Below are 12966 nucleotides of genomic sequence, written 5' to 3'. Positions count from 1 at the left end.
TTCAACAGCTGCTAACTAGATCCAAATAACACACATGTGTTATTGAACAGCGGCATAACAGGGTATCGCTATCGAAAAACGAATTTTCTATGTTAAATAAGATTGCGATAAATTGACTTCGCAGTGATATATCGATAGATCGAACTTATAAAAACAATTACAGAGTGCACACACTGACCTCGACTACGAAAAACTTGTAACTATAAATAAAAGCCCAGCACTTTTGTATCCTATAAATGACTATTTTAATTTGTATGCACCGTGCGATTAATATTGTTACATGTTGCGGTATAAAATTTAATTTAAATACTCCGTTGCTTTTATAAATAATTTACGATCTACATTCCAGCAAGGAATCCTTGTCTAGTAGACTGCATCGCGATACGTCTCCAGGAAGTTTTGCACCAGTCTCGGCATCTCCGGAGCCCGACATAAATACTTGTGGCCGTAGCCATGACTCCCATCAAAACGATGAAACTCAACCGGTCCCCAGGAGCGACTGCGCTTATCAAGTGCAATTCGGTAGAGTCGGTAGCCCAGATGAAAAGGCACCACAACATCGTCCTCAGCGTGCACGATCATGATGGGTTGATGAAACTCGGCCACATGCTTGTCCGACTCAAAGCGCAGTTTGTTACTGTACATTGGCTCCGAGATCGTAAAGTCATACCAGGGCAGATGTCGGAAGGGTCGCGAGAACGGATGCAGCCGAATCTCGTCACGAATGTTTGTAAATGGACTTTCCAGTATGACGCCGCGCGGACCGCGCTCCTTTAAACTCGCCAGCTTGGCGCACATGTGGGTGGCCACACCAGTGCCGAGGGAATGGCCCCATATGAAAATCGGATTTGATGTCAAATTCGCAATGTATTCAAAAACCATCATTGCATCACGCACCACACCGTCCTCTGTGGGCGGCACAGGATCCGAGTCCGCGTAACCGCGATAGTCAAAGGAAAAGACGTGATAGTTCAGTTGCCGTAGCAGCTTGTACACCTCGGAACGATGACCGCTGCCCCTGGTAGCTGTGTTGCCATGCAAATAGAGGACCACGCAGCCGCCAGGCACGCGTAGTAAGCGCTCATAAAATAGCTGTTCATTCTCAGGCACAATTACTGGGAATTCAGCTCGCAGCGCAGGTGCCAATCGCTCTAGCTCCTCATTGTTGTCGGCGATGTTGCTGGGCAGGGACAACTGGTCGTGCGACGCAGCTGATTCCGCATCCTCCTCATAGGCCGTCTCCACATGCAGCTCTCGCCGAAATCGGCGCACTGTGTTCTTGGGCAGGACGTGCCAGACACCAATGCGTACGCCGTCATCGTCTTCGTCATGATCCTTAACGGTGATATAGAAGTTGCGTGTGGCATAAAGTCCAACGCTATCCGGTTTAGTGAGGTCAAGTCCTTTCGGGTAGGTAACTTCAAGAAACATTTCGTGTTAGAGCGCACCTCGTTGGGAACTAAGCCGAACTACTTACTAAATGTGAGGAAAAGTATGCCCCGCTGCAGTGTCACGGAGGACCGAAAAGCCAGAGGCAGCAGTACGAAGAAGGCGAGGAACAGCAGCAGGGCTATCACCAGACAGGGCAGGCCAACTCTGAGGAGTAATCGCATTGTTTACAAATTAATTGTTTGTCCTGTGCAGAATCATTATAAAGCGTACTTAAACATAAGAACTACAAAAAAAGAGAAACTACACACAAAATGATTTCAATTAAATACAAATATAAATTTGATTCGAGTGGAATTCTTGTCAACTTTCTGATACGGCAACTAGAGGAGCTGAAACGGAGCACAACGGAGGCTTGTCATCTCAAGGATCCCGAGCGAGATGCCAAATATTTATGCCACGATGCAAAAAACTTCTTTAGAATTGCAAATTAAATGAAAATAATAACAAAAAATATATATGCAGCATATAAAATCAAACAAAAAACTACATTCATTTAATTTAGATATATTTTATATATTATTCAAACACACACACACATATATATATATATATATATATATATATATATATATATATATATATATATATACATATACGTATGTATATATGTTATTTTGATTAATGTAGGGATCGTTGCGATCGAGCATAAATACTTACAGCCCAGTCAGCCAACTAATTAGGATCGTTCCGGGAATGATCGTTGCATAGAAAACTAAATTTAAACAACTATGAAGCTCGTACATTGTGCGCAATGCGGCTGCTGACGAGAAGTTGGCGCGATTATGATTATTTCAAATTTGTATGATTGTACGATCGAGCCTTTGGTTAATTTTAGCAGAGCAGTATAAAAAATAGGGCTTGGTTTTGGTTTTCTTTTTGCTGTATAAAATATTTGTTATTCTGTGTGAGATTCACGGATTTGTCTTTTACAAACGTACTAAACGTCTAGCCGAAAATAGGGAAGAGAATAAACAAAGTTACTTGATTATTAGCTTATCATACATACAAATTATATAAATTAAAGCATGCAAAAGCCCGTGCTAGCATCCAACTACGAAGTGACCCAGGCCAAAAGGAAAACAAAAACAATTGACAAATGCACTGGAAAAAACTTTGTACCCTGTTGCTGATTGGGCAGAAGGCGGCTTTAAATGATTATTACGTTTAGTTAAACAGCAGTGCGTGATGTATCGTATTATTTGGTGAACACATAAAGATAATGAGCATGATAACGAATATGAATCGCCGACCGACCGATCCCGTTATCAGCAACAGACTACACACATTTAAATAAACTTAATACAGTTATGACTTATGCAGCCTTAAGGAAGCGAATTTCTTGAAAACAAAATAATTTGATGTATGTTAATTACGCGTTAATTATATACAAAACACTAGAATTCACCTCTTGAAGAAATGCCGCCTACGCGCAAAGAGCATAACTGCAACAACAACAAGAAGAAGAAGAAAATGAACAAGGCATTTAATTAGAAAGTTTGGATTAACAAAAAACAACACGGTTAGCAAACGATTAATGGAGAGTGGAGAGTGGAGAGAGTGCAGACAAAACGAAATGCAAGCAATTGAATAATTAGGCAATTAGGTAATTGATATGATTTGACCGATTCTCAAACAATTTTTCAACACTAACAAACTGAAAGGCAACACGTTGAGGCCTGTGCGTTAGGCCTTATGCGACTGACTGGCCCCAAAACAAAACAAATGCACAGCTATGAACGCGAATGAACGCAAGTTTTTCCCGCTCTCTCTCTCTCTCTCTCTCTTTGTTACTCTGTGTCTTACGCCGGCCAGCTGATCATGTACGCTCTGTGACTTTTTCACAGGCGTTTATTTTACTTTAACTTGAATTGAATTTGAATGGTACATTTTATATGCACTTGTTAATGCTTCCATTAACGCTAATTGAGTTGATATGGTATGCGACACTTACCGGCGCCTTTGTTGCAGTCTACGTGGCAAATGCTGAAAGTGTAAAGTTGTGTTTCAGTCTAAATATTTAGATATTTCTATGACCTTTGCTTTGCTGAGATCTGCAAGACTACGTTTGGTACTTGTAAGTAAAAGTATTGATCAGATATATATGGCTTATTGCTTTTGACTTACTTATGGCCACGGTTAGTGTTAGTTCTGGCTATATTTTATATAATATATTCAAATACCAAAAACTCTGTCCTTGCCAAAGTTGTAAGTAAACTTAACCAGGCTGTCACCAAAAGAGTTTCTTTGGCTTTACTTGATGATAGTTTCAAGTATTAAGAATTATAATCTTTGATTACTTTTTCTTAAAATTAAGAACAACAGTGTGCCAGTGTGTGCACTCCGCTAAACGAACAGCTGACAATATTTGTTTCGATAGATTTCTAATCAATAATATTTATTACTTAGTTGCACTGTTTTTAAGTCAACTTTTAAAATTGCGACACTTTTATTTATGATTTTACATTTACATTTGGCGTGCATAAATGGAATATTTACAGCCCATCGCAGGGTGGGCTGTCGATTAACTCTCCCATTCGATTAATATTTGTCGTGTTAAAAACAGTATTGAAAAATGTTAGTTTTGATGAAACAGTGAGAGTGCAATTATGAACTAAATGAACGACAATAAGGGACTCAGTTCGTACGTTCAGTTTAGAAAGTCGTTCGATCGAACCTTTTTCGAACAATTCGATACAACTCTAGTTAGCAATTAGTAGAACGCAACGGCAGCGCCGCATCGAGAGAATGAAGAGTTTGGACGAAGTTAAGTCAGAATATCCGCTGCACTGGCAGATCTGGAATGGGAACGTTGAAGAGCTGCAGCAACAATTGCAGACGGAACAGGTTTGTAGTCGGCTGGGTGGTTTGGTTGGTCTGATTGCCCACCGAATTTTGACGGGGACAGGCACAGGCAGGTGTGCGCTACTAATTGAATTAGTGCCCCCAAATGACTCGACGACTGCAACAATAGAACAACATTAACAGCTCAACTTTCAGATTGATAAGGAAAAAATCGATCCGCGCGGCCGCACACCTTTAATGCTAGCAGTACGTCTAGCAAATTTGCAATGCGTCAAGTGCCTTTTAGCTGCCAAGTGCAATGCGACCTATGAGCATGCGGGCTGGTCAAGTAAGTCGCATACCCGAGCTGCCCTTTCAACTCTTTATCATCCGTCTATCTCTTTCGTTGTTATAGTTGTGCAGGAGGCTGTGTGTACCGGCGATGTGGACATACTGACCGCCATCATTGAAGTCCGCGACTTGCAGCGTCACGTGCAACGTGTGACACACGTGCCCAAGCTGCTGCAGCATCTGCTGGACGCACCTGACTTCTACATAGAGATGAAGTGGGAGTTCACGTCGTGGGTGCCGTTGATGTCTCGCCTCTGTCCAAGTGATATCTACAAGGTGTACAAGCGCGGTGCCAACGTGCGCATCGACACCACTCTCCTTGGCTTCGACAACAACACCTGGCAGCGCGGCAACAGATCCTACATATTCAAAGGCGGCAGTGAGTGCGAACATATGCAATAACGGTACACTTTATAATGCCAGCATCGGTTTGTTTGTTTCATAGAGGACACGGCAACAATGATTGAAATCGATCACGATACACGCGAGGTGATGGTGGAGCAGATGAGCAGCGATATTGGTGATATTGTGGCCATACCGCCCCCGTTGGGCACAGTTCGCGCGCGCCTGGCGGCGCCCGTCATCACCAACAACATCGAAATGGAAAAGATCAGTTTTGAGCGCAACAAATCTGGCATTTGGGGCTGGCGCAGCGAAAAGTCAGAGGTTATCAATGGCTACAACTGTAAGGTGTATGGCGCTAGCAACGTGGAGTTTGTCACAAAGACGCGAATGGACCATCTGAACGAGGAGCAAATCAAGGTTAACTCAAGCAAAAGTACAAATAATAAAAAATTAATCCTGACTGTTCTCTTTTGCAGAACAAAACGGCTCGCACGCCTCTGCACAGTTTGTTGGGTATTGCCGACGAGGATTACGTGCCATCAGCGGATGTCCCTGCAATCAAAGAACGCGTAAGTCACAGATTGTGAAGGCATCCCTTTGGGCATCTAATGGCAATTGCTGATTTCTGATTTATAGACATATTCACCTCGTCCCGTTGAAGCAGTTCCTGCTGTTGCCTACAGTGAAAATGGTGACCGTGCCTCACCCATTCTTAAAGCTGAGAGCAATAGCAGCTCCGCCTGCGGCTCTGGTGCGAGCACGCCACATGTGCTTATCACACCCGAGGAGTACTTTAGTGCTGAGGTTGATCTGCAGGGTCGGGATATTGGCAAGCCAAAGAATTTAAGCACAAAAGTGCAGCGATTTAAGGCCAATCTATGGCTGGCAGAAGAGTATCCCATTCGGCTGCAGGAACAAGTGCTTCCCATACTGGATCTCATGTCCACAATGGCCAGCCCGCATGTATCCAAACTTAAAGACTTTATTACAATGCAACTGCCTTCTGGTTTTCCGGTCAAGGTAGAGATACCGCTCTTCCATGTCCTTAACGCCTGCATTACGTTCGGCAATGTGTTCGCCATGACAACGCCCGTGGAGCACGTGACCACACTTCAGGAACAAGACCGCACTACATGTCTGGTGGACGATCGCTGCTTTGACATACCCAGTCATTATGTCAACCGTGGCGCGGACTCGCGTCGACAAATACCGCTGGACGAAGATGATATGCTGCAGTACGCCATCGAGCAGAGCCTGGCCGAGTCAAGCGGCGCAGTCGGCGCATGTGGCCTAGACAATGACACTGATAAGGTGGACATCTGGGAGGTGCTACGCGGTCAAAATGCTGTAGGCACCGAGCTGCTGCCTGAGGACGACGAGCAGCTGCAACGGTAAGCAACTCACATATATTTTTTACTTATACATCTGAGTTAAACAAGTGCAACGGCAACGTAACGCTAGTAATTCCCGTTCCTATTTAAATAAGCGCACTATGCTCTCACCTAACCAACTATATGGGCGCTATTCGCCTAAGCCTTCGCCCTTGCACACTTCTCACCTGGCACCGCCTCCACTAGAGCCACAGCAGCAGCGAAGCCGTTCTTCCTCGGCGGGCGCGCAGTTCAAGAATGACCTTAGCTACATGAAAAAGATCTTCAAGTAGAACACACAATCTCACTGTCCCCTAGCCGATTTCCAACGTATTGCTAGCAATCATTTTACCCCAGCTTCTTTGTGTGTGTCTTCCTGTTCCGTTTACAGTGTGTTGCACGAGTCGCTTCTTGGAGCCCATGGCAACGCGAGCGGCTCACCAGTCTCCGAGGATGATGATGACGGCGGCTTTCGGTACATGGACTCTGATCTGGCAATGGCCATGCGTCTTTCGCAGCAGGACCAGCAAAAATACGAGCTAGAGCGCCAGCGTGAGCAAGAGATGATCGAGCAGGCGCTTAAGCTCAGCCTGCAGGAGCACTAGCCATCCTACCAATCTACCAACCATTGAACCAATTAGGTAACCAAATGTAACCAATCAATCAATCAGCAGTCACAAGTCTGTCGTCAATCAAAAGATTCCCCTTTTGTCGATAACAAAATTGGAATAGTTTATATGTAATTATAGTATGTAAAAATTACGCCTATGTTGTAAATTTTTTTTTAGTTTATGTTGGTTTGTATTGTGATATGTAACTAAACAACAAAGCAAGAGCAATTTTCTTCTCAACTCTATTCTGCTAAGGAACGCTCTTCAGCTCTCAACTCGAAACTCGCGCGTTTTTGCAATATCCTCACAAATGTATATCACATTGTATGCATAATAAATTCATGTATTAGCTCTTGCTAAATAACTATTAAAAACGAAAAATCCTAGGCGACAAAAAAAGTGCATAAAAGTCATTTGCTAACATTGTCAATCTTCGACTGTCGGGGAAACTTTTCTAACATTCTGATTTATTTATACACAAGTGTATGTATATTGATCTAATCTATCGATTTACTACTAATCAGCATTATCAATATTTTAATACAAGTAAACATTTTTGTGAAAATTAAAATATACAAATAAAGAGATAAACTTTATATTAATTACGCCTTACCCAATCGAACCAAATGACAACGAAACCAACTGCGTAAATAAACAATTATATTTTATTCGACCGTATATACAATAATGTCATCTCTGACTTGGACAGAACTTAACATACAAAATCTTACAAACTCTTTGGGAACCTCTGTTCGTTCGACTAGCCGAAGCTAATACAAATATGAATTCTAATTTCATATTGATGGCAGCTATATAATGTATTTACATAAACCATTTCGATAATCTCACAATTACGCACGTTATAGCCACTAACTGATCGGTTGATCAGTTGTTTTGTTAACTAGATACTTACCAGCTAAAATGTAGTATAAAGGATTAGGCATAAGTACGCCCGCTGCTAAATGATTTGTGGAGTCAGGAGTCTAGATGTACTTGAAGCATTTCTGCTTGTCGTGCGGAATTCGCGTCTTGAAGAGTATGGAGTCGGCGCGATATTGCGTGTTTAGCAATGGTGTGTAGCCAAAGACCTGGCTAAAGAAATTTATGCACTTATGCCGCTCCTGAAAATGTGTATCGTCCTCGCTAAGGGACACCGGACAGCCGGGACAGCGGAAGGTCCAGCGCGAGGTAACCTTAACGGGCGGACGTCGCGTGAGATGGGAAACGAGAAAATTCATGGCGATATCCTCGCAATTCATATACTCATCGACCTTGTCGCGTATGGCCTGCGGCAGGTGATAGGTGTACAGGAACATATAGTACTTGTGAATGAAGGCGGCGCCCGTGAGCACCATGCTCAGCTCACAGCTATAGTTTGAGTTGTAGTGCCACATGTTATTGCTGCTTAGATCCCAGGCGTGGTAGCGACCCGGGAAACCGACGACCCGATCGCGATGCTCTCGCCACACACGAAAGCCGAACAGAATCTCGTCATGCCGCAAATGGGCGTCATCATCCACTGAGAGTACCGCTTCGGTTTCAATAACATCGAACGGAAGGAAGCGATTGTTGAGAGAGTTGCGTGGGGCTCGCACCACAGCAACAGGCACACCTATATCAGGCCAGCGCAAGTCATCCAAAGGCGGTTTGGGCGAGTTCCACACGACGACCACTTTATGTAAATACGGCAGTCCGTAGAGGCGACCCAACGAGTCCATCAGCACCTGTTCACGTTCGTAGGTGAGGATAACAATGGTGAATTGTTCGCGCGGGTAATTACCACCCAGTGCTTCACTGAATTCCTTTCCAGCTCCGCCAATCCCTTTGCCAATGGGCCGGAAGCCTGTGTGAGAGCCCATAAACTTCGCCTCGGACGGTAGAGCCGGATCAAAGGGAAGTTGCGGATACAAGTAAAACGGATCCATCCAATCATTCCACGCTTCTTTTGATTGAATGCGAAAAACTGTGTAGTTGCGGCGGAAAGATGGACTCGGATACGGCGGCTCAATGGGGCCCAGGGACTCCTCCGGCTCCGTATCCATTCCCACAGGCGGCTCAGACTTTAGAGGTATAAAAGTGTTATTAAACACGCTCTGGGCAACAACTAGTGGCACTGGACGTGGCGGTATTCCCAGTCGATCGCGCATACTGGCTATTACAGTGTCTACGGTGGCTTGCACCGAGCTTAGATAGCGTTCCCAAATCAAACGGCCCTGGCGACGTAATTGCAGTAAATCCGCATCTTGCACAGCCCGCAACAAAAAATGCAGCTCCGTTATGCGTGCCTTTGGCAGTAAAAGAGCAGCACGGCGCCAGTCAATCGTCTCAGCATATGGCAAGCGCAGTTCATCAGCGCCCAGGATGACAGGAACAGCGCCCGAGCGCAGCGCTTCATAGAGACGCGCCAACATCAGCGTGGAACTAACGCGCTGGCCCAACGGAGGCAATATCAACACATATGTAGAGTCCTTGAGTAGCTGCTTGCGCGAAGAGTCAGATCCGCAAAGTGTCCAATCGCCTAACGCATCCGCTTCCTGTTGCTCTGTTGCGGGCACGCATTGGAATTGTAGCTGAAAGTGATCCTGTGTAGCGGTGCGCGACATATCATTGAGATGATCGATAATAAAGTCATCCAACGACTGGAGTTCTGATTGTGCGAATTGTGTCGGTCGCAGCTCCCCCTGGAACGTCAGTAAAAACTTTCGTCGAGCTGGAACCATACTTGCGCATTCCTGCCAGACATCACCGCCAGGAGGGCCCAGAATGGGCGGCACAATCAGATCATAGCCAGGACGGAACTGATCACGTTCAAAAGAGCTCTGTACGATGATGGCACGCATGGTGTTCTGCTGAAGCAACGGATTGGTTCGTGCTGAATTCAAGTCGCGGCGAGCAAGATTCAACAGTACATGATTGCGTCCGTCGCCTCCCCAATAGGGCAGCTGGTACAGCTTTTGCATATCGATGGGCGAGTTTGCGGCCTCATTTGCGGCTGTGGATTGCTGCGGCTGGTGTACGACCTCTTGTGCTGCATAGCGGTTGTTGCGCAGAAGATCTTGCTCTAAAAGAGCTTCACCCACCAGTACAAGGTAAATACAGGCTAGTTTAGGATCTCGCACAATGTGCGCATTGTAGCCTAAAGTTTGTTTTAGTGTGGTCTTTAAGAAGCCGTCGATGTCGTAACCCGCACGCTGCACGTTGTAAACGTCTGGATCGTAAAGGTAGACTGGAAACCCGGAGGTAAGACTGCACCGCGAATGGTCAAAACAATTGTGCATCTCACAGGCGGCTGCAATGCCTTTGCCGACTGCATTCATCTTGCGCGGAAGAGAGCTGGGTAGTAGTGTGCGTGGCAAGGCTAATTCTGGAGTGTTACGTTGGACTGCTTCCTGTTGCGCCACCTGAGCCTGCTCCACAGAGATTTTCAGCCGCTCAAGTTCTGTCTGTTCCCGTAACAGCTCCTGCTTCAGTTCCTCGATCTTCTGGTTATACTGGCTGATGTCCGACTGAAGTTTTTGGCGACGAGATTCTAGTTCACGCAGCTCCACAGATACGGTGCTCTAAAACGGGTGCACACATTTGAAAATATGTATGTGTGTCTACTGCCGGATTCCTCCTACCTTAATTCTCAGCATTTCCTCAATGCGCATCTTTAGATCGCTGGCGCGCATGGCACTAAAATCCTCATAGGCGTCCAGCAGCGGTCGGGTGCGATGCACATCTGTCGGCGGTGTATCCAGCTCAGCCTGGCACACAGAATGAATGAATATTTTGAATCAGCAATGCATGCTTTAACTCACATTTAGCAATTTGCGGTGCGCTAACAAAGGCAGCAGCACCAATAGCAGCAGTATTAGGATCGTAAACTTGTAAAGACGGCACTGTCGCATCCAGACAACGCTCATGCTGTATCTTAGATGCGTTGATGCTGCTGGTGGTATGGATTTTGGCAGATTTTTATCCATATCGCTGCAGTCCTGTGATATGCTTTGATAGGCATTGGTGCTATCCAGGTCAAAGGACAGGGGCATTTTGCTGCTTCCACTTTAAGCCGGATAATATCAGCTTTGCAAATACAAATTGTTTGCTTTTATCAAAACATTGCACTAAACATAGTTAAAAGCACTGTCTGAATATATCGAGCTCATCGATAATTTTGAGCTCCCGATATTTTATTCTATCGAACTATCAGACAAGTATACCAATCTTTACAGCTGATTTTGTTTACATTTCAATGTTATTGTTTTTAATAACAGCCCTGTCTACGAATTAAAAATGTGCGCTAGCCAAATGTCACTTTTGTTTGTTGAGAGTTTGTTAGTGACGTATGGGAACTTAATATATGTATTTCATTTCAGCAGGTTTTACATACATGCATGTGCATGTTTTTTGAGAGATTTTCTTTTTTTTTTTTGTGCAGCATAAAATATATGGTAGCAAAACACAATTTTGCCTCTTGCTCTTCCACCAGCACACACATACATTTATGCATATGTAAATATGTATGTATGTATGTAACTCACTAAGCTTGCTGACAAGAATCCAAAACCGCAACTCAAGCCGAAGCTTTGAAATCAGTCGGCCTGCGTACGCGCGCCTAGCTTGTGGTCGTAGTTGTGTTTAGTCCCTTGTGCGCGTGTGTGTGTGTGTGTGTGTGTTTGATTGTTTATTATGCGTAGTTTCGTCTTTGACCCGGCGTGAGTTTATCTTAGGCAAAGCGTAAACAAATTAAGCACGGAGTGTTATAATTGATCAAACCCAATGAGAAATGATAAATAATGTTTCAAAGTTAAAAGTGTTTGTGCCGTTCAATAAAATTTCATCGAAAAACTTGCCAAATAACTAACGTTTAGAAAGCACCTCAGCAATAAAAGTGAAAATGGGTAAAGTATAATAGTAAATATTAGTAATTACATTCCAATTTATAATATAAATAAAAAAGATGGCATATGCATACATAACTAGTTGTTATTTGCATAAACTAATCATGACTGCACAAACGTAGTTAAATGTATATTTTTCCCATTATCCATTTTTTTTACCATCTTCTAAAAATGATTTCTACAATACAATTACGATATATCATGCCGTGTAAGTCATGTCAAAGCATCGCGAAGAGGGGCCTGTTGATAAATGAACTCTAAAATTCCCGGTATTAAACTTGATTTCCTGGTTTCCACTTATCTTAATTATATAAAAGTTGCGTAATTGAGGAGCCAAAAATAATATTTCAACTAGAAATTCACATAAAAATTAAAGTTATTTAGAAAGAGAACTCCAATCTAAGTCAGTACCTACAAAACGGGTCTTTGATTTGATTCATTAAAACTAGTTGCAATCATCAAAAGGCGTTCGAGTCAAAATAAATGAATCAACAAAATCCTTGTGGCATGGCTCCTGCCAGTTCCTTTATTAGGCTGCCCGAAGCAGCCCCGACTTATTCATGTTGTGATTGTGTCGTAGATTTCTTTGTCGTTGACCCCAAAGAATGCGATGAACACACTTTTGGATTTGGAGCACACAGCTTATCGTGTGGGGCCTTATTAGGGGCACATTCAATGCATTGACAACTGTCGGCTGAGCGCGCCGACACTGGCTCCGTCTGTGTGTCTGTGTGTGTTAGTGTTGGTGTGTGTGTGTGTGTGTTAGTGTTGGTGTGTGTGTGTGTGTGTTAGTGTTGGTGTTGTGCGTGAGCTTCCGTCCATGCGCTTAAGCCCAGCCAGCAGCGGGAACCCAAAGGGAGCCGAGGGCGTTACTGAGCGACCTTTGTGCGGCTGCAGCACCGCGGCCCACAATTACCTTGTCTAATGACATCCGTTGAGCGTTTTGGCGGATTCAGGCTCGTCGTCTGACTATCGCTTATGGAAGCCGCAAGAAACTGGCTCACAGCGCCACGGGTAATGGGTAAGGTGGTCAGCTCAGTCCGTTAGCTGGACATACACTGATGTAGGCGCAGGTAGTCAGTCGCATAACTTATTTAAATTCAGTTCGCATTGGCCAATCACACGTTGCAGTTCAGTAGAACAATGCATCTGGAGATACGCCTGTCTTGTCAG

General features: G+C 44.2%; 3 protein-coding genes across 6 annotated transcripts; 1 reads left to right on the top strand and 2 right to left on the bottom strand.

Moving 5' to 3' along the window:
• Positions 1–221: 221 nt before the first annotated feature.
• On the bottom strand, positions 222–3663 carry LOC115764442 (lysophosphatidylserine lipase ABHD12). Of its 3 annotated transcripts, none has more exons than XM_030707451.1 (5): positions 3577–3663; positions 3404–3511; positions 2110–2397; positions 1478–1596; positions 222–1418 (listed from the first exon to the last, which is right to left on the bottom strand). In XM_030707451.1, exons 3-5 carry the CDS (start codon positions 2193–2195, stop codon positions 364–366), a joined length of 1260 nt encoding a protein of 419 aa, XP_030563311.1. In that variant the 5' UTR covers positions 2196–2397; positions 3404–3511; positions 3577–3663; the 3' UTR covers positions 222–363. The 3 variants fall into 3 exon arrangements, with proteins under 3 accessions (XP_030563311.1, XP_030563312.1, XP_030563313.1); XM_030707452.1 differs by lacking the exon at positions 2110–2397 and adding an exon at positions 2858–2894 and having other exon boundaries at positions 3577–3661; XM_030707453.1 differs by lacking the exons at positions 2110–2397; positions 3404–3511; positions 3577–3663 and adding an exon at positions 1663–1711.
• Positions 3664–3968: 305 nt separating this feature from the next.
• On the top strand, positions 3969–7498 carry LOC115764441 (ankyrin repeat domain-containing protein 13D). 2 transcript variants are annotated; one of them, XM_030707449.1, is made up of 7 exons: positions 3969–4296; positions 4450–4582; positions 4649–4963; positions 5030–5346; positions 5406–5498; positions 5566–6320; positions 6691–7498. In XM_030707449.1, exons 1-7 carry the CDS (start codon positions 4198–4200, stop codon positions 6902–6904), a joined length of 1926 nt encoding a protein of 641 aa, XP_030563309.1. In that variant the 5' UTR covers positions 3969–4197; the 3' UTR covers positions 6905–7498. The 2 variants fall into 2 exon arrangements, with proteins under 2 accessions (XP_030563309.1, XP_030563310.1); XM_030707450.1 differs by lacking the exon at positions 6691–7498 and adding an exon at positions 6391–6651.
• Positions 7499–7569: 71 nt separating this feature from the next.
• Positions 7570–11203, bottom strand: LOC115764543 (exostosin-3). Its single transcript, XM_030707656.1, has 3 exons — positions 10711–11203; positions 10531–10656; positions 7570–10470 (listed from the first exon to the last, which is right to left on the bottom strand). Exons 1-3 carry the CDS (start codon positions 10939–10941, stop codon positions 7894–7896), a joined length of 2934 nt encoding a protein of 977 aa, XP_030563516.1. The 5' UTR covers positions 10942–11203; the 3' UTR covers positions 7570–7893.
• Positions 11204–12966: the final 1763 nt, after the last annotated feature.

Source organism: Drosophila novamexicana, unplaced genomic scaffold (genome assembly GCF_003285875.2).
Source record: "Drosophila novamexicana strain 15010-1031.04,08,12 unplaced genomic scaffold, DnovRS2.1 tig00000858-arrow-arrow-pilon, whole genome shotgun sequence".
Lineage (NCBI taxonomy): Eukaryota > Metazoa > Arthropoda > Insecta > Diptera > Drosophilidae > Drosophila > Drosophila novamexicana.
The sequence above is the reverse complement of the archived record's forward strand: the minus strand, read 5'-3'. Positions and strand labels throughout refer to the sequence as shown.